The 21,762-nt window shown below is 34.2% G+C and overlaps 3 protein-coding genes across 4 annotated transcripts; 2 read left to right on the forward strand and 1 right to left on the reverse strand.

Moving 5' to 3' along the window:
• The first annotated feature begins 1,092 nt into the window (after nucleotides 1-1,092).
• Nucleotides 1,093-3,836, forward strand: LOC143909219 (zinc finger MYM-type protein 1-like). Its single transcript, XM_077427120.1, has 2 exons — nucleotides 1,093-1,542; nucleotides 1,613-3,836. Exon 2 carries the CDS (start codon nucleotides 1,656-1,658, stop codon nucleotides 3,834-3,836), a length of 2,181 nt encoding a protein of 726 aa, XP_077283246.1. The 5' UTR covers nucleotides 1,093-1,542; nucleotides 1,613-1,655.
• A 3,133-nt stretch (nucleotides 3,837-6,969) lies between these two features.
• LOC143909221 (uncharacterized) lies at nucleotides 6,970-15,316 on the forward strand. Its single transcript, XM_077427126.1, has 6 exons — nucleotides 6,970-7,056; nucleotides 7,641-7,848; nucleotides 7,921-8,059; nucleotides 8,166-9,399; nucleotides 12,191-12,375; nucleotides 12,445-15,316. The coding sequence occupies exons 1-6, from the start codon at nucleotides 6,970-6,972 to the stop codon at nucleotides 15,314-15,316; spliced, it is 4,725 nt and encodes a 1,574-aa protein (XP_077283252.1).
• Nucleotides 15,317-16,620: 1,304 nt separating this feature from the next.
• Nucleotides 16,621-18,794, reverse strand: LOC143909290 (uncharacterized). Of its 2 annotated transcripts, XM_077427206.1 has the most exons (6): nucleotides 18,578-18,794; nucleotides 18,455-18,503; nucleotides 17,492-17,659; nucleotides 17,313-17,414; nucleotides 16,986-17,242; nucleotides 16,621-16,904 (listed from the first exon to the last, which is right to left on the reverse strand). In XM_077427206.1, the coding sequence occupies exons 2-5, from the start codon at nucleotides 18,482-18,484 to the stop codon at nucleotides 17,087-17,089; spliced, it is 456 nt and encodes a 151-aa protein (XP_077283332.1). In that variant the 5' UTR covers nucleotides 18,485-18,503; nucleotides 18,578-18,794; the 3' UTR covers nucleotides 16,621-16,904; nucleotides 16,986-17,086. The 2 variants fall into 2 exon arrangements, with proteins under 2 accessions (XP_077283332.1, XP_077283333.1); XM_077427207.1 differs by lacking the exon at nucleotides 18,578-18,794 and having other exon boundaries at nucleotides 18,455-18,575.
• Between the last annotated feature and the right edge of the window lie 2,968 nt (nucleotides 18,795-21,762).

The following is a 21,762-nucleotide window of genomic DNA, read 5'->3' on the forward strand; positions in this document are numbered from 1 at the left end:
CGTAATTCACTTTAATTGTGTTGTGTGTATAATTTAAGCTATTTTCATTTTAACATTCGGCAGTATATATCTCCGAATTTAATCTAATCATTTTGTCTTTATAATATAAGACTTGTCTCATGTCATCACTCGGAAGGATTATATCCGAGTTTAAAATAAAAATTTAAATTTAAAAATTTAAAATAAACTGTTCAAATTTGACAGTTAAAATTAGATTCATGATTTGTTAATGTTAGTCTCCAAGCCACACTTAATGGAGCATCTTAAATTATTTCATGTCTACTTAATTATAACCTGCCGGGAGTCATCCGCAGGTCTTATGTTTCTTGTTATGAAAACATAAGTTAACTCTTACTGTTTATAGTATTTATGTGAATCATAGAATAAGTAAATATTATAATACTGAACATTTCAATGTTTAACGTAGAGACATCTATAATCATAGTTCACTTTCATTTCCTGCTTGTAGGAATGAATGAATGACTTTCCAATTTACTTTTAATTTAGCAATGTTTGTGTTACTTATTGATGAAATCAAGTTAACTTAGGAGCATTACACTCACTAATCAAGTTAAGTTGATCGGTAATAGCTGATCTGTATTGACTACTGTAATAGTGTCAACATTGTATTGTCTAAGTTAACATCAAGATGAGGAATGCTTAAGTTTTAAACCATATACAGTCCACTCTCTCTTCTTTAAAGTAAACTTATCTTGTAATGCTTATTCACAGCTTCAAAGGAGATTTCAAAAATTTTAATGTAAATAGAAACAACATTCACCAGAGGTATATCTATAAGTTGAAATATTACTGAACCAATAAATTGATTTTATCCTCACACTGGATGAGGCAAAGGTTTCATTATTCACCCTCTATTTAATTATTTGAAGAGCTATGATTTATTGTAAACGACTCGTCAGTAATGCTGTAACTCTGTAGAATAACTGTATTGTTCAACAGTTTTCCTATGTGGGACTATGTTCCGACTTTTGTAATGACGTGTGGCAAACAGTCTTATTAACTGATTGTCGATTGGCATTATTGACGAGTTGGCATTAGTGTCGGCCCAAGCGGAAATACGCGACGGTCGACAGAGTCAGCGATCAGACGGCGTACGGACAACTTGTGTTCTCGTACGCTACGCTGAACCACCACGTGCAAATTTTACATTTCAATAAACTACATCAAACCATTATCGAAGTCTTTTCCAGATCTTTTGATAATTTTTATTAAGGATTCGCATAGGCGGCCGGCCGGCCACAGGCGAGTGACGGGTGTAGACGCTGACTGAAGTGCGCGCGCGTCATGGATTCGGAGTCGAGACCGATCCCATTTGCGCATGCGCACTATGAGGCTGTCTTATTCGCGCGGACGCGTTGACACTTGTTTAACCTCTACGGTGGATTCGGTTTCTCTGTTTGCTTATCTATTGAGTTTCACTTGGAAGCCGCTGTTGATCGATATTTCCGCACGCTACGCCCCAAGTTATTTATCAAAAAGCTAGCCGATTCATTTATTTAGACGAAGTTAATCATTTATACTGTAAGTTGGTTATTTTTTACTTTTGAATTAAGTTTTCATTTAAATTAGTTTCGTCTAACTTTATTTTTAGTTTACTGTTCCACTACTTACGAGTTTTCATTATTGCCTTTAATATGGATATCGAAAATAACAATGAGAGTGGACTTGTCGTCGAGATCAATAATAATTGCAATTGTTTAATTGAAAATGTGCTGAAAAGAAGATTTGCTTCTCTCCCATTTAATGAAAAGGAGATTATTGTTAAGAGCCCCAAACCCACACCAATATTAAATATTCAGTCTAAAACAAAAACATTTAAAAGGTATTTTAACACAGAAACATACGAAAAAATTTCATGGATTTGTGGATGTGCTCACTTAACGAAATTATTCTGTTGGCCATGTATTTTATTTTCTCAAGAAGTGAATGTCTGGAGTAAATTTGGATTTTCTGACCTAAACAATTTAAGTAAATCGCGCAAGAGACATGAATGTTCTCAAGCTCACATATGTTCTGCTGCTCAATTTAAAAAATTTGGAAAGGGACCTCGTATAGAAAATTTTTTAAGTGCTCAATTTAAAGCAAATATTGAAATGCACAACAAAGAAGTTACTGCAAATAGATACATTTTGTCGAAATTAATAAGCGCGATCTGTTTTTTAGCAAAACAAGAACAACCTTTACGAGGACATTTTGAACACCAGGAATCGGAAAATAGAGGGAATTATATTGAATTGCTGTATCTGTTGAGTGAATCAGACATAAAATTGAAAACTCATTTAGATAACTCTACGGTGTTTACTGGACTATCGAACCATATACAAAATGACTTGGTATCCGCAATATCAAAAGTCTTGCTAGATGAGATTAAAACTGAAATACGTGCATCAAAATTTGTTTCCATAATTGTGGACGAATCTACAGATATCAGTCGCAAAGCTCAGCTATCTACTATTTTTAGATATGTAGATGAAAACAATGAAATTCAGGAGAGATTTGTTGGATTTGTCGATGTTAGTCCCAATAGAACAGCTAATGCTCTTTTTCAGCACATACGTGAGACCTTGGAAGAATTTGGTTGTTTGGACAAATTAATTGCACAAACGTACGATGGAGCGGCTGTAATGTCCGGGGAGCATAATGGAGTGCAACGAAAAATTCGAGATATTTGTCCTAATTCTTTATTTGTCCATTGTTACGCTCACAGAATAAATTTTTATTTGTCGCAATCTGTTAAACATATATCCGGATGCAAACGTTTTTTCAGCCGTATGTTGTCATTTTCAACTTTTTTTTGTAAGTCTTCAAGAAGAATTTCCCTTCTCGATTGTCAAATAAAAAAACGATTTCACACTGCTGCCCCTACACGATGGAACTACAATAGCAAAATTTTAAATATGATATTAGAATATCAAACAGAATTAATGGAAATATTTAATCAAATAATTAATGATGAAGACGAATGGGATACTGATGCTGTCATAAATGCTGAAGTCCTTCATCGTTATTTAAAAGAGTTTGAATTCAATTTCAATTTGCATTTATTTTCTGCAATATTTAATTCGGCAGATTTTTTATTTGAAATTTTACAAAAAAAAACCTTTGACATATCGTATTGCGTAAGTGAAATTAAAAAATTTGTAAAATATTTAGATAACAAAAAAGACGATTTTGATTCATTGTGGAACAAAGTAATAACTAAAAATTTTAATAGAAAAAGAAAATATGCTGAATGTGAAGAAGATGTGAAAACAACGTATAAACTTCACTATTCTGAAATTTTAGAAACTCTTTCAGTAAATACAACCAATCGATTTCGAGATATCGAAAATTTAAAATTTCTCGAATTTTTTAACGTCAAAAAATTTAAAGAATATGAAAATAATTTTCCAGATTTCCTATTTAAATCACTCCACCTAACTTATGGAAAATACTTTGATTTTATGAAATTAAAAAGCGAATTAATTTACATGTACTCAACGCAAGATTTTCATTTGAAATCTATAAATGACGTAAAGGAATTAATTGTGAAAGATGATCTAATAGACGTTTTGGAACAAGTATTTAGTTTAATACAATTAATTTGTACGATACCTTCCACGAGCGCATCGGCTGAACGATCATTTTCGACTATGAAAAGAATTAAAACGTTCACCAGAAGTAGTCAAAGTGAAGAAAGACTCTCTGGTCTTGCTTTAATTGCAATCGAAAAGAAAATAATGTCAAATTTAAAAAACAATAAAAAATTCTATGATGCGGTTATCGATGAATTTTGTAAAAAGGAACGAAGAATAAAATTAAATTTTAAAAAATAAATTGGTCGGTTTTTTTTTTCAAACAAGGGACAGCATCCCTTGTTTGAAAAGTCACCGCCCGCCACTGGTGTGTATAGTGTACGTGTACTAGCCTCGGACCCCCCCCCCCCCGACCCCCGCACATATATTGAGTAAAAGGGACAGATGCGCGTCCAACAGATTCTACCTCTTTTAAATTTACAAAATCCAGCTTTCCTAATCAACTATTTTCTCCTCCAAAACTGAACCAATTTTAAAAAAAATTTCATCATCGGTATGAGAAAGATATTTTCTGTGCATCTATCAGCGTATTTTTTTTTTAAATCGACCGTTAAATAAGCACGCTGGACTCTTTTCGTGGGTGTAAAAAAGAGGCGATTTTATAGATGTTTGGCGGCTCCTAGCTCCTACAAAAAATAATTAATCAAAAAAATAAAACGATAGATGCACCCCAATGGTGGATATCCATAGCATATTAAAAAATAATTTCTCTAGTGCCATAATTGAGGAAGGGAGAAGTTTAGTAAGTTTGTATGGACAAGGCGCTGCTGTCCAGCCCTCTTAAGTTGTAATTTAAAAAAATATATATATATATATTAAATATTTTATTCCTCGTTTTTTGTTTTTCATTTTTTACATTCTTACCCCCACCAAATAACACTTATTTGTTTCTTTATTTCCTCTTCCTGATTTCTGAAGTATTGATGATTTTATCATGGTAATAGAGCAAAAAATGTGAAATGCGGTTCTGAATATTCAAAATCCAGCTTTCCTAATCAACTATTTTCTCCTCCAAAACTGAACCAATTTTAAAAAAAATTTCATCATCGGTATGAGAAAGATATTTTCTGTGCATCTATCAGCGTATTTTTTTTTTTAAATCGACCGTTAAATAAGCACGCTGGACTCTTTTCGTGGGTGTAAAAAAGAGGCGATTTTATAGATGTTTGGCGGCTCCTAGCTCCTACAAAAAATAATTAATCAAAAAAATAAAACGATAGATGCACCCCAATGGTGGATATCCATAGCATATTAAAAAATAATTTCTCTAGTGCCATAATTGAGAAAGGGAGAAGTTTAGTAAGTTTGTATGGCCAAGGCGCTGCTGTCCAGCCCTCTTAAGTTGTAATTTAAATATATATATATATATATATATATATATATATATATATATATATATATATATATATATATATATATATATATATATATATATATATATATATATATATATTAAATATTTTATTCCTCGTTTTTTGTTTTTCATTTTTTACATTCATACCCCCACCAAATAACACTTATTTGTTTCTTTATTTCCTCTTCCTGATTTCTGAAGTATTGATGATTTTATCATGGTAATAGAGCAAAAAATGTGAAATGCGGTTCTGAATATTCAAAATCCAGCTTTCCTAATCAACTATTTTCTCCTCCAAAACTGAACCAATTTTAAAAAAAATTTCATCATCGGTATGAGAAAGATATTTTCTGTGCATCTATCAGCGTATTTTTTTTTTTAAATCGACCGTTAAATAAGCACGCTGGACTCTTTTCGTGGGTGTAAAAAAGAGGCGATTTTATAGATGTTTGGCGGCTCCTAGCTCCTACAAAAAATAATTAATCAAAAAAATAAAACGATAGATGCACCCCAATGGTGGATATCCATAGCATATTAAAAAATAATTTCTCTAGTGCCATAATTGAGAAAGGGAGAAGTTTAGTAAGTTTGTATGGCCAAGGCGCTGCTGTCCAGCCCTCTTAAGTTGTAATTTAAATATATATATATATATATATATATATATATATATATATATATATATATATATATATATATATATATATATTAAATATTTTATTCCTCGTTTTTTGTTTTTCATTTTTTACATTCATACCCCCACCAAATAACACTTATTTGTTTCTTTATTTCCTCTTCCTGATTTCTGAAGTATTGATGATTTTATCATGGTAATAGAGCAAAAAATGTGAAATGCGGTTCTGAATATTATCTCCAAAAATAATGATAAAGAAGATAACAACAAAACCGGAATGGCGTCCCGGCACCTTTTTCGTCGGCATTTTTTATGTTTCTTTATAATATAATTTCAATATAATCTTTTCTAATAAAAATTTTATATTGAAATTATATTATAAGTATTGAAATATAATGTAAATATTGAAATATTTTATAAGAAATTATATTATACTGCGCACCCCTGCGCCCTGAAGGGGGCGCAGCCTTATGGGGCCTCGAAGGCGGCGCAGCCCTAAAAGGCATTAGCTAAGGGGGGCGCAGAGGGGCGAAGCCCTAGAAGGCAAAAGCTCAGGGGGGCACCGAGGGCGAAGCCCTAGAAGGCAAAGGGGGGCGCCTAGGGAGAAGCCCTAGAAGGCAAAAAAAATAAGATTTTTTTTAATTTTTTTTTTTTTAATAAAATGTTTACTATTAGATTAGTTATGTTTAAGCGGTTTATATTATAAATACTGAGCGAAGCCGGGTAATACAGCTAGTATTTCATAAAGGAGAATTTCATTATTTTGTCACCGCACCGAATGTTAAAAAGTCGAAAATGTTCGTGTGTGATCGAAAACGTTCGTTTATAAGCTAAAAAGTCGAAAATGTTCATGCGGTAGTATTACGTTTACCAACGGTTAGTATACATATCAGTGGCGTGTGGTAAGTCTCTCTCCCCCCGTCGTACATCCTCACTTAATTTGTGTGAGCAGGATACAAGATACAGGAACAAGAGGAACAGGCTTTTCCTCCCGTATTCTGCGCGCGCACATTAAACAAGGCTGTATGACAAAAAGAGAGATAATTTCACCGCATGCCACTCATATATATTACATATATACACATAGTACCGTTTACCATGCACCCTTTTTTTATCTTTCGACATAAGATCTTTCGATTTTTGATCTTTGCGTTTTCGGGCTTTTCACTCTCGGTCCCGTGAGGTAGACCCCACGTCTAGTGTGATTTTTTTGGTATCGGTACTCGAAGGTAAATCACAAATTATCTACTCTTCAACTAAGAATGTGCATTAAGTCAGAAATATACGCGTTACGGCCAAACCCGCCACCACCTCGCTAGGAAAAAAACATTCACCTCGAAACCGTCAAAACAAAGATAAAGCAAGTGTCAAATTTAAAAGTCTTAAAAATGAGTATGAGTGGGGGCGGAGGCGCCATTGGGGGCTCCTTCGGTGTCCTGTCAGAACGGGATCGTCGACTTCTGCGACTTAGACAGGTCACTATAATATCTAGAATTCCATTGCTTGTATACTTTTTATATGGAAAAAAATACATACATACATAAATGAATAGAAAATATGTGTATATAGTAAATATTTATATGTGTGAAAAAATCAGATTTTGTTTAAAAACAAATTTCAACGGCAACAAATTATTTGTTGCCGATTTATATTGTCAGTTTATAATTCCAAAAGCGGTCAGTAAAAAAATGAAAAAAAAATTCTTGATCAGTAACTTATTCTAAATGATCTGTAGAATAGTAGAATATAATATACGATCAGTAAATTAGCCAACATTTATTTATTTAAGGGTTAGGTTGATTTAGGGTTGGCCCTATTCATTTAAGATAAGGTTGTCAGGGTCGGTATTTATTTTTGTCAAATTTTATTTTTCTCATCTTATAGTTATCGACCGTTTTGTTTTAATATCTGATTATTTAGTTTAACAACTGATCATTTAGAATACTCGATGATATTTTCGAAATATTTACTGATAATTTAGTTACTTTTACTGATCAAAAGCTGAATGAATTACTGATCAATTAAATACATCACAATTTCAACTCCGTTACTGATTTAGGTTCGAGAGCAATCCAAAGAGATTGCGAAAAACTTGAGACTCAAATGGAAAGACGAACAGAACAAACTGATTTCTGATAGCAAGCAAATGGAATTTGAAAATTTTAATAAAAATACTATACAAACCTTAAAAAGGGAAAACGAAAACCGTTACCTGACTATAGGCACTAATCAATCGGCCGTATTGATGCAAGAAAATCAAAAGAGGGGTAATCCATCATTTCTATACTGATTTCGCTGTCTTTTATTACATCAAATGTATCAAATTGTTAATTTTATAGAATGGTTGCAACAAAAAGAACGCAACATGAACAAAGCTCTTGAAAGGGGTAAATCTGCTTTCGATATCATGCGTAAGAATAGAAGAATACAAGGAGACGAAAGAAAAAAACTAGAATACAAACGATGGGAATCACCTCGGTACAAATTTGTTTAAAACCATAAATAAAAAACAACAGTAGTTGATAATAATGTATGTAGTAGCTTTATTTTTAAAAATTGATAATCTTATATGTACATTTTCAAGGAAGAGCAGATCTCCGACGATTTCTACCGGAAACACAAACATTAGCAAGAAATCGTCCAACGAAAAAATCAATCAATTCTATGAAGAATCTGAAGGTGCCGACAATTGCTGTAGTAATTTTCAACACCATTTAGAAATCAATTCCAACAATCGATTTCCACTATCCATTCCTGGTGCTGATTCGGGCGATAGTAATACCGCATTGAATAAAAAACGGGTCACAATATCCGGAGAGTTCAGTTCCCTTGCGATGAAGAACAATCCAAGTGAAACATCTAATAAACATTCGGAGATTGAAACTACTCTCATATCACCTGAAAGCGAGTCAAAAACTAAATCCCACGAAGAACTTGCCATTCAGAAAGCTCTGTGTGACTGTCGGCCTCATTTTAAAAGCATTGCAACAAATGTGGAACATTTGTTTAATAATAATCATAACGATAAACATACTAAAAATGCATCTGAATCGACGGAAAAGGTTTCTTCCAGAATAATCACCGCTAATCAAGAAAAGCAATCATCCGAATATGCTTCCAGACGTGATGATACTAATGAAAGTACAAAATACATTCCTTTGACTATTGTATCGGACTATTTGAAGAGTAGAAACATGTGTTTCGAAGATGATTCCCGTGATTGTAATGATAAAATCGGAGAAATTGATGTCGAGTATTCAAGGAAAGACAGTCTCGTAGACAGTGCTGGACACGTTGAGCGTAAAAAACGTCCCGATTGTAAGGAAGATTCTACGTTGAGATCCAGTAAGACGAGCAAAACCACCGTAATGATTAAACATAATATAAAGCGAAAGCCGTCCACCTTAAATGTGGAGAAAATCCCCTCAAGAAATATTAGACTCGGTAAACCGTCAAATCTGAAATTGAAATCAAGCGTGTCTAATAAGGAATTCACATCACTTCCACGTCATAGTGAGAGATCAATAAATAGCTATGATCAGGTTAATAAATTTTCGAAAAAATTGTTCATAAATGATAAGTATCTGGTTAAAAGGCTACCGAGAGAAATCCACAATGCATATGAAAATGCTAGAAGAGAAGCGGAAGAAGAAGAAGCAATTGCAGCCGCAATTCACGCCGCGAGAATGAATGACAAGAGTAAAAATCGAGGAGCAGTGGCGTTGGAAAGAGTCAGAGCCAAAGATGACTATAAGAATTTGCTTGAAGAACTCGACGTTTTAACTAAGGAGGAGAGACTCATTGGAAAGGCGTTTCCGGTAATATTTTTATCATATTGTTGCGTAGGGGTGGGTTCGGGATGCAAATGAAAGGCCAAAGTCGCTTCACAGCATTTATTCAACGATCCGGGAGGTCCGCACGATAATAAATACCACTCATTTCAGAATAATCTGATCTACCGTGTGTACCTCCTTATTCAATGGGTTGAATATTATTATTTATATTTATTATTTATTTTATTCTAAACAGACCATTGTGGCATAACAGGAATTCCTAAGGCGCCACAATGGTCAAAAAATATAACACAAAAAAACAAAATAACAATTAACATAAATTAATACATAACGAAAATAATATACTCATCAATTATACATAAAAAAATACATTTGAACATAAACATAAATACATCCATACATAAACATAAAAAATAGCATTTAATAATAACAGATAAAGTAAAAATATCAAATAAAAAAAAATATAGCATAAGGAATGCCTTGCACCTACAGCCAGTTTCAATAAATATGTAAGAAACAACTACAAATACAAAACATCCCTGTAAGGCCCAGATGGAAGAGAGTTAATCAAAATTTCACTCATAAATCACAATCAATCAAGAAAACAATGATGAGCGCAGACTACCAGATAAATGGGTTAGAGTAATTTCCGACAATTTACGCTCACTAAGGTGAAAAATATCACATTCAGTCTCGGCAGCAACGATTTCATTAAGAAGTCGAATAGCTCTTGGAATAGGAGCCATTCTTATAAAGGACAAGCTACACACCACAGCTTCCCCGATCCATTTATGTATATATTGTCTACCGTGGTGAGTCTATTGTTCTGTGAGAACTCCGGCGTATCCTTTGTTCGGGCACTTGCTTAGTCCCGTTGGCTTAATCCGGGGTCTCTTTTGTTCACCCACGAATGCACTTAACCCTTTTCCCGCGGCAATAAATATAGCGAACAAGCCCTGTACGCGGTGGCACCTTTTTCGCGAATTTGGCAATCGAGTTTTCGACCTTAAATACAGATTTTAATATTTACTCAAGTAACCAGATATGTTAATTAGCACATAAAGTATTATTTAAAACAATAAAATACATAATATATCTCGTAGTTTTGGCTTAATTGGCAAATAATCATTCTTCATACAATTGAGACGTATCGTCGCCATTGTTCAACAGACGTGACGTCACATAAACGAGGCTTCAGTATGGTTCCACAAAAAAAACTAATTTTGACTGGTATATATGAATTTTCAGCAAATTGAATAGATGGCTTTCGACTCTCAGTAATATATCCAACCAATTTTGAACCTTAAAACAGTTGAAATAGGCGCATATAAGGCTCAAAATCCCGTGCAAAGTTCAGAAATTCTATGGAAGACAGCCGCGCTACAGACTTGTCGCCCAAAGCTTCCATAGAAGACGGCCGCGGGCAAACGGTTAAACAGTGGATACTCTCTCTCATGTTCCCATGTTACAATATCTTATCTACAATGGCACATAATCTTGTTGGTCTTTTTATTTCTTATTTACAGGATCGACGTCAATTCGTTAAGTTTGGGAGTTGCTTTTCTTATGAGTATGTTGCCACTACTGGGATTCCCCAAGGATCAAATCTTGGCCCTTTATTATTCCTAATTTTTATCAACGATATTCAATCTTCTATTCACCATTCTAAATTTTTATTATATGCGGATGACTTAAAAATCTATAAGAGAATAATTGATTTACCTGACGCTCTTTATTTGCAAGAGGATTTGAATTCTATTTATGAATGGGCTAATGTTAATAAACTTCCCTTCAATATCCTAAAGTGTCGGGTCATTTCTTACTCTCGTTCTCGTTCTCCTATTAAATATCCGTATAAATTTCATGATTCTCTTCTTCAGAGAGAATTATTTATATCTGATCTGGGAATAGTCTTCGAAAATAGTTGGAGTTTCAACATTCACATTGAGAATATCTGTGATAGGGCAACAAAAATCCTTGGATTCGTAATCCGTAATTCATCCGAACTAGGGCTCACTGCCATTCGTCTCTTATATTGTACATTAGTTCGCAGTGTGCTCGAGTTTGGCTCCATTATATGGTCTCCCTATCAACTTCGTTACTCTCTAATGTTGGAACGAGTCCAAAGGAAATTCCTTAGATTTTTATATCTGAAGACATTTGGATTTTATCCATATCTGTTCCCTAGTGCCTTTGTCTTGGGATCTTTGGGTTTCAACTCCCTGGCAAAGAGAAGAGATTTATTTCTTGGGAAACATTTCGTAAAATTACTTAGAGGAGAGATTCACAATCCCACTATCCTGGAGAAACTAAAATTCTGGGCCCCGGAAAATCGTAGAGTTTTAAGAAAACATGATATATTTTTGCCAATTAGGGCTAAATCAAACGTGCTCATGAACTCCCCCCTCTCGAGAGCTGTTCGACTCCTTAACTTACTGGCACATTACTTGGACCTATTCGATGCCAGTTATGTTGAGTTGGTGGAACACATCCTAAATAGCACGATATAAATTTTTCAATCTTATTTCTTTGTTTTTATTTTGTGTACATATTTTTTAATTGATTTTTATTATTTTTTTATGATGTTTTTTTTTTTATTTATGATTTTTATTATTTTCTTATGTTTTTTTTTATTTATGATTTTTATTATTTTTTTTATGATGTTTTTTTTGTAATTTTTATGATTTTTATTATTTGTATTAAAATCACATTGACGCTTTGGGGCAACCTGTCAAGTCTCTGTGGTATTGATTTTTTAAAATAAAATAAAATAAAATATGTATGTATGTATGTATATAATGATAATTATTTTCAGGATAAAATTTTCAAAAATACTACTAGAACTCGCGATGAAATAAAGCATCAAAATTTCATGGACATGACTGTGAAACACATGTTTAATGAATTTCACACTAATGAAAAAGTCTCGGCTACAAATAACGGTAGCGAAAACATATGCATGAGAAGTAATTCTATCAGTGCTTCAAATTTGATTTTAAGGTAATTGTAATATTCGCCTGTGATAAAAAATGTTTATATTTAATTTATTATATATGTATTACTTTGCAGTGATCAGAATGACACGGCTGTGAATGTGGCTATGTGGGATGTATCGAAGAGTTTAAATTCCAAAAACAAGACCGACGTGTCTTCGAAAGGAAGTGAAAGCAGTGTGCAATCCATAGTCTTTCAAAAACTCAACACCACAGCCAATCAAAATCATAAAAAAGATGTAGCGGCCAACGATGAGGACAGGATTATTACCAAATCAACTACAGAATTGGTAAATAAACATTCAAACTCAACGGAAGACGAAGAAACTCGCAATAAAACTACTAAAAAATGTTCGAAGAAAGCAAAGCTTTCATCGGCCAATAAGCGTTCATTGATTAATGGTGATAATGCATCTTCTGTGACTAATACAGTATCATTTGAAGGTTTACAAATTGTGATTGAAGTTAAAAACGCCAAGAGGGAAACTTCAAACGTAATAAAAACTTCCAAAACTAAAAATGAGGGGATTCAAACTGTAGAACGATCCGACTTGTCCAGCGAAGTTTCCATTAAAACATCAAAAATGGTATCCAGTAGGAAAGTTACCGTCGAAAAGGTGAACTGCGATTCGTCTGAATCGACTACATATATGAGTCCTCCAGAAAGATTTGATAAAATGTTCAGTAGAGGATTTCCAATTGCTAAAGACAGTCAAATGAATACTTCGAACGATTTACACACTTGTGAATTCATTACTAAAGACATAGCAGTAAACACAGACTTGGATTTTAACGACTACGTTCAAATCACATCACATTCAAACACTTTAGAGGAGATCAGCCACTCACGTAGACCAGCCGAGAGCTTGACTTGTGCCAGTAAGGGCATTCAAGTAGATCTTGTTAACAATTCAAATGTTGAAATTGATCCGAGGCTCAGAAACTATGTTATGACATTGTTAGACATGTCGGAAAGTGAAGTGAAAAAATTAAATATTGACGTGAGCAACATTCACACTCCGAACAGTACAATCATCAACATGCCTGCAAATAAAGAAGCACTTACTAGGGATGTTGATAAAATTGAACGTTTAAAAAAGTTCATACAAGAAAATTATGCTCTGTTAGAAGACTTCGAAACGGAAGAATCCATTTTGTCTCCACACGAATCAGAAACGCACAGTAAAACCATCTCAAAATTAGACGACAAGCCTTCAAATTTGCTAAAAACAGATATGAAGGAGGCTGTTGTTGATAAAAAAAATAAAAACAAACGTATACTTGAAGACGCCGTTGAAACTTCGTCTCGAGAAAGTATTGACGATCGTTCTTCGTTCTCAGTTGCCGAGGATAAAATCGACACGAACAGAATTCGCAGCATTCCCATTCAACATGAAGTCAAAAAAAAAAGAGAAGTTAATGCAAAGTGTGATCAAAATTCAACCGATAGTTCGGATGACAAAGATATGTTGGTCGTCTTACACCACGAAAAGAGTGAAGCCGAAGCAGATCGTTCAGAAAGTGAAAACGCGGAATTAAATCAACTCAGCGATGAATGTGCCAGAAGAATATTGGACTTATCGCAGAAATTGAACCAGGTTAGACGGGAGAAGCATTCAATTGTATCTTCAAACGCCAGTAGTTCGAGCGAAGAGTCTACCGCCGCTCCTCGATGTAATAAAACAGCACTTACAGGTGTAGCTTTTGTACCTCTGCTTGCTGACATTCCAAAGCCGAATAATAACGCTGACAGAATGACCCGGATTGATGGCTTGATTGAAGGTGAATTACATTCCAGCTCACAAGATAGAGATTTTAACTCGAATGAGTTCCGAAAAGCTCTGGTTGTGAATAGAAATAGGGATATATTTGATGTTACTCCTCGCGAATTGTCCACCATAATGGAAGTAGACACACCTGCCACTGCAAGAAACTCCAGTTCACACTTTCGAAGTGTAAATCCATCGTATCTAGTATCGGCCAAACTTGCCGGGAGAGAAATCACACTGGATCATCTGCCAGATTTATCGATTCCTAAATTGGAAGATAGCGTTCAAGTCGAAGCCAATTTCAATTCCTTTATCTCTTTCAAAGACTTCATTCGCCGTAATGAAACTAAATTAGGGCAGTTTCTGTCGAATAGTAAGGAGAGTTCTTCATCATCGGACGATTCGTTGAAAAAAAGCCTTAAATCTGGTTACAGCTCGGACAATTCTAATTCTAGTATATCGGAAGCAATAGTATCAAATAAATCACTACTTTTGCAAAAAATGCGATCTTCCTTTAATGAAGTATCAAACCCAAAATGTGATATCTCTACACACTCGCTGACTCCCGAATTGGAAAAACTGATCCAAAGCTTTGGACTTGATTGGGAATTAACCACCCGGAAGAAGAAGACGCAACAGGCTCAAACTTTATCTTCTAGTAATTCTTCCTCGCAGATTTTCTTTGACAAGTTAGAACTATTAGGAAAAACGGTTGATGGCACGGATAATACTCGAGGACTTGCTACATTACAGGATGATTTAAAACTTTCGGATGAATTGCCTATCGGAAAGAAAATCGTTGAAAATATTTCGAATTTGTCTTTGTATAAAAAGCTAGACAGTCTTTTGAACGCCGAAGTTTGTAAAGTTCAACAAATAAGGGGAAAGGAATCGAATAAAGAAAACTATCCAACTTTAAGCGACCGAGTGGCCAAATCTGGTGGTAAAGATAAGACCCAGCACCGAACATCGACTCCTGTGCATTTCAAATCTTCTATGAGCTCAAACGCACGGAATAGCTTCACTAATAATGGATCTAATTGTCTTTTCAATGCCGATAGTGATCTCTCGTCTGTGAAAAATGCTTCGAATTCTGATGACCGATTGTCAGTTCCGAATGTTAGTCTTAGATTTGGAAAACTATTTGATTCCAGTACACTAAATGCGGATACGCAGTGACGAGTGATCACACGTGCATTTACTATTTTTAAATTATTTGTATTTTATTTTTAAGGCTGTGTTTATATTATAGTATAATATGTATGCAATTATCCATTTTGTTCTCAATTTATCATGTGGTGCTGTCCTATATTATACGTATTTTTATCTATTGAAATTATTTTAAATATACCCATATTTGATCTACAATTAATAATTTGGTACATACATATATAACCTCACTTTAGTATATTTGGTATACTGATTGTAATTTTATTTTATTTTTTACATAGATATATGTATGTACAGTAACATGCAGAGAAATCGCATCACTTTCAATTGTTCGATGTTTTCGATTTTTTTTAATTACATGAAGCTATACACGAGTTTTTTTGGTTTTATTATTTGATTTCAACTATTTAACATGTTTTACGATTAAAAAAGATTATTTATATTTTTAAATTAAGGCGAGATACGAATTTTAAAAAAACATGCACGATAGGGCACTTTTCTTATATGTATTTCAAATGTCTCTAGCCAAAATAATATTACAGTATATATTTTCTATGAATTAATATGCTAGTGATTAACTAGCTTTTATGACGGGATTCATACCTGCCCGCACGGACAATACGACTTTTTTTAGTATGTCGTCCGAAATCTCTTCAAACCATACATTTTCAACAGTTTTTCTTACTCATAATTTGCCCCGGGGTGTTGTTTTTATTCCCTTTGCTTTATAATAGCCTATAAATATTCGTGACTATTGTCTGGTCATTTTATCGAACAATTAAAAGTGATGCTATTTCTCTGCACGTTACTGTATACAAGGAAGGCGTGTAAAAATATTTGAAAAACCTTTTCACTTACGTTTATGCCAGTTATTGATTCACGCTGTTTCTTTGGAATTGATCTTCATTTTTAAATAAAAATTATAATTAAGAAAAGTTTGAGTCGTTGATTAAAATTATTCAGTGACTATCACTAAATGAATAATGGAAAATAACGGATTAATAGAAAAGTATTATTTAAATAATAAAAATAAATTTAAATATACTAAATTTATTTTTTATTATTGAAAACTATTGAAAGCCAATTTCGAATTAATATAAGGAATTTAAAGCCGTATAATTAAAACTAGAAAAAATTATAAGAAATGAAATATATGTAACTTTTCTGGATTGAATTAATTTTTTATATAAAATATATTTATACATAAGCATGTTTTTAACTTTGGCCACCCTCATATTAATTAGTATAAAAATATTATTTATTTATGTAAATAAACATTAAATATTCACAGAAAAATGAAACACATGTATTTTGAGAAGTTGTTGCACATTATTTATATTTATTCAAACATTTAGATATGTACATTAAAATTGAAATATTACAAAAAGTAAACTTTAAATACATTTAATGATTATTTCATACAAAATTTATTTTAAAATAATACAAAAATCTGAAGTCGATCAAATAATCGAATCATATGGAATGACGAGTGCAACCGCATAAGCTCTTCGTCTGCTAAGACTCGTCGAAGCTTTCCAAGATTTGATCGTCTCATCGTATTCCCAAACATCACTGGAAACATTTTCATCACCTCCACCTGAAAATCAAAACAATTAATTAACATTTAAGACGTATAAATTAATTCACCCATGCCAAGTACTTTATATTGGAAACAGACCAATTCCGTATACAGGTTTCGGTAGTTTGGTGAATGCCGTCCAAATATTTGCATTCGGATCGTAATTCTCCACACTGTCTAAATACGTGGAAGTTTGATAGTCATATCCACCAGCGACATCCCATTTCCCATTGAATGCGAAGCTCTAAATCAATGGTAAAATTACGACTAAGTGCCACTGCTGAGAAATAACAACGAGCTTGATTTAGCGGCTTCAACGGATGTTTCTGACCGCTTTTCAAATCAATGTATTCCACCTGAAAACAAATAAAATGGTTATATTCCGATTTCTCTAAGCAGGTACTTCGCAACACCGGAAAACGTTACTGAAGTCACTGATTCATTTGAAGAATTCTTTCCGCCGATGATCTTTTTAGATAGGGTCCAACTTTTCTCTAGTCCATCAAATATATCGATGGTGCTTGCCATCTGAAAACACGTTATGCAATAAAACAATTACATTAAAATCCAATCAAAATATTATACTTGTAATACAAAAAACGCACATCAACATCGAATCCCCCAATCAGTGCCATTTTTTTTCCTTCTATTTTTCTATGAGGGCTCGCTCTTGGGATGAAAGATCTGGCATTTTTGTTTTTAATTTCCTGTCTAATAGTGGTCATACATTCTGCACACGAATGACAGAACGTCATTACTTCGTCGACAATAAACTAAAAATATAGCACATTATTCGAATGATTTTTATCACTAAACCGTAACATTAACCTTTGCCCGCGGCAATAAATATAGCGAAAAAGCTCTATACGCGGCGGTACATTTTCGCGAATTTGGCAATCGAGTTTTCGACCTTAAATACAGATTTTAATATTTACTCAAGTAACCAGATATGTTAATTAGCACATAAAGTATTATTTAAAACAATAAAATACATAATATATCTCGTAGTTTTGGCTTAATTGTCAAATAATCATTCTTCATACAATTGAGACGTATCGTCGCCATTGTTCAACAGACGTGACGTCACATAAACGAGGCTTCAGTATGGTTCCACAAAAAAAACTAATTTTGACTGGTATATATGAATTTTCAGCTTTCGACTCTCAGTAATATATTCAACCAATTTTGAACCTTAAAACGGTTGAAATAGGCGCATATTAGGCTCAAAATCCCGTGCTAAGTTCAGAAATTCTATGGAAGACAACCGCGCTACAGACTTGTCGCGCAAAGCTTCCATAGAAGACGGCCGCGGGTAAACGGTTAATTTCAAATACCTCCAACGAGAGTAAAGATAACCTCACGGATCTCCAGCTGTGCCAATTCTATTTTACGGTTCGCATTATCATGATTTACCCACAATTTCACAGCATTGAAAACGCTTTCTTCGGAACGCACTAACAAATCGTCCCATTTCAAGATTTCGATCACATTGGAGACCGGCAGATGAAACAGAAGTGGAATTGAAAAATATTTAAGTGACATATTTTTTTTATATAATCAACACTCACCGTCTCGAAATTTTCCAGAGTCAAATCCATTGCCTTTTCAAATCCATACCTAAAATCATATTTCACATTATTACATTTGAAGACCAAAATAATTGATAACTTTTGATGTCCATGAACTCTCACTTATTTCTCCAGTGTAACAATACTTCAGGATTGCTTCGATGATTTCGTAGTCAAAATCTGAAAAGATCCCCTCCACTAGACCTTTTTTACAAAGAGTTCGCTGCACGCCATTAAGACGACCAAGTGCGCGGGGAAGCTGCAATTATGAAAAATGATAATTTAAACTGACGAAACAATTTGGATTTTAAATAATTTTATATTTGAATTAAGATTACATTCGGCCTCGAACGGCAAAACCAGTGTCCCAGTGTCGCATTTCTTATCTTGTTGCATGGCCTCATACAAATACTCCACCCGTTTTGCAGCAAAATCAAACTTTGGCTTCACTACGAACATCTTGTTTCCGATCTTCCCTTAGATTTCTCCTGAACAATAACATTGAATATTAGACGATATAACTGTAAGTGCTGAGCATTATAAAGTTAGACTTACCAATTGGAAAGAATAGCAGCGAATGATTTGGAGCACTGTCGTTCTGCAGTTTTATCACGATAGATAAGAATATCTTAACCCAGCTTGCTGATTGCTTACAAGGATGTGACATATACCACAGAAAAACATGTTTTTACAATATACTGTTAACAATAATAATGAAAATAACTACTCATCCGACATTAAAGTCCTCTCACAGGATAAAACACATTTTGAAATTACAAATAAGAGCATCGATAATATAATTCGACAATCTACTCAAATCCGCCATGCATATTTTGCACTCAAATGGAATACTACTACCAAAATTTAAAGGAAGCAATTAATAAGAATTGATTGATATCCGAAAAATTGTATTTTCTTCAAGATAATTTCAATGATAGTGAAAAACCGCACAAAAAAAGCTGCCGACATTCTAAAATTTGATTAGATGTATGTAGTGTCTCTGACCATTATTTTATTGGCGTAAAATTTCATAGCAGAGACTTTCTTGTTTGTGTATAGCTCTGTCCTCAGGTTAAAACTTAAGTTGATTGCTGGAGTGGTAGCCATCTTTTCCATGACAAAAAAAAATAATTGGACATTGAAGAGCGTTGTAGGAACGATTAGTTTCAGAGACCCTTCACAATTTCGTTTTCTGAAGCCCATCTTTTTGCATCGCAATATTGGCAAACGACGTCCATTCTTCCCATAGTTAAAACCACACTCATAATTTTCTAATGGGTCGAAGTGAACCCTATTCTTTCATATGATATCCAATTATTTAGTCTGTCGATTGCCAAATATTACGTGTATGTCTACGCGAGACTATATCATCTTCATTCTCAATTTCAAACCGTGTAAACCCTGTCTAGTTCGGATATTTTCAATGCAGCAATGGTGATTTTCTTCCGATTCCGTCATTCTAGACTCAGCACTATTCAAATGTAGATTTTCTAGTCTTTTTTTTCGCTATTGGTCTGATTCCATCATTCTATTTTCAAACGTAGATAATCGGTTTTTTGTTCGCTGTTCGTCTGATTTCGCCATTCTGAGCTCTGCATTTTTCAAACGTTGAATTTGTAATCGTTCACAGCTCTTCGTCCATCTGATTCCGTCGTCTTTGACTGCATATTTGGATTTTCTTTCTTCCAAACGCCGAGTGCGTTATTCTTCTGATTCAGTTCTTGATATTGTTGCGTAGGGGTGGGTGGAGGATCCAAGTAAAAGGCCAACAGTCGTTTCACAGCATTTATTGATGATTAAGGAGATACACGTATTGCCAGTGTTCAGTCCAGAATGACATGATATCGCCTTATAAGGGATAGATCTCTCAGGACGTCTAATCTGTTTAGCTACTGTATAGTCACGTATTCGGATATGTATTCCCACGGTATGAGAAGTGCAACCATTGTTTCATGCACTTAGCTTGTCGCTAATCCTTAAAACCACTTACCCCGGTCACACGGTCTCTCAGGACGCTACCCGGTCTAATCCGATCGCAATTACTCGGCGGCTCTGTTTAGTATACGTTACAATATTTTGACCGTCGTTTTTGTAAGCGTAGAGTACTTTGCTCATCCGTTTCTTTCTTCCTAGTTTTTGGTTGCGGTTCACTAGTAACAGAAGAGGGCCGTTTTTTAGGAGCCATATTTATATTTAATGTTTAAAAAGATAATGAAAAACCGCATTAAAATAAACAACCACTCATCCGATATTAAAACCATCGTCTCCTACTAAAATAAAAACAGCAAATCCGCCATGCATTGCTTGCACTCAAAAGGAACCAATGTTTAAAGGTTAAAGAGATAATATTCGCTTATTAAATAACGCAAAAATATATATTCTTTAAGATAATTTGAATGACATTGGAAAAACCGAAGATAAACGGGTGACTGGGTCACTCATTGTACTCATTGGGTACAATGGGTCACTCATTGTACGGGTCTACGTGACGAGCCAGAATGTTAAATTGCAGAAAACACAAATATCGGAAGGCAAAGATCGAAAATCGAAAGATCTAGTCGAAAGATCAAAAAAAAAAAGGGTGCATGGTAAACGGTACATACTCACGTACAAACACACTTAATTTGCGCGAGCAGGATACAACAGGAACAGGCTTTTCCTGCCGTATTCTGCGCGCGCACATTAATACGGGAGGAAAAGCTTGGTTCATCATAAAAATGAACAATGCACGACGAACAATAAAAAAAGAACGGCGCGCTTCCGGTTCTACCTCTAGTCATTATTAGAGGCCGGAATCCGAAGGGTCTGTTTAGTGGTTCAAAAATTGTAAATGCATTGTTAAAGGTTTGCCGAACCTTTTATACAAAGCATTTACAACAATTGAACAATAGGCGGCATAGTTTCCGGCCCCATCAGATTCCGACATACCTGTCACCCACCGAATAATTTGAATGGAAGATTCGTCGGAGTAACATAGCTGAAAAAACGCACACATATTAATAATTTAGTAAATTTAGCAATAATTATAACTAACAACTAATTTCGCAATAAATTTATTAAAATTATATAACCACTTTCCAATCATCCAGAGTGTTGATGCTGTCTAACCAGTGCCGGCCTTACACACCCGTGGGGCACCCACGGGCAATTTTCCTCTAAAGAAAGGCGCCCCTAGAAAATTTTTTTAAAATAGGTTTCCCCTCCTCCTTTATCCGGGCTTGGGACCGGCAGTGAAGTGGTTAACATGGTTACCCAACCCCACTGGCGGAGTTAAAAATTAATCAATTAATTAATTAACAAATAAACAA

This window comes from Arctopsyche grandis, chromosome 3 (assembly GCF_051622035.1).
Source record: "Arctopsyche grandis isolate Sample6627 chromosome 3, ASM5162203v2, whole genome shotgun sequence".
Lineage (NCBI taxonomy): Eukaryota > Metazoa > Arthropoda > Insecta > Trichoptera > Hydropsychidae > Arctopsyche > Arctopsyche grandis.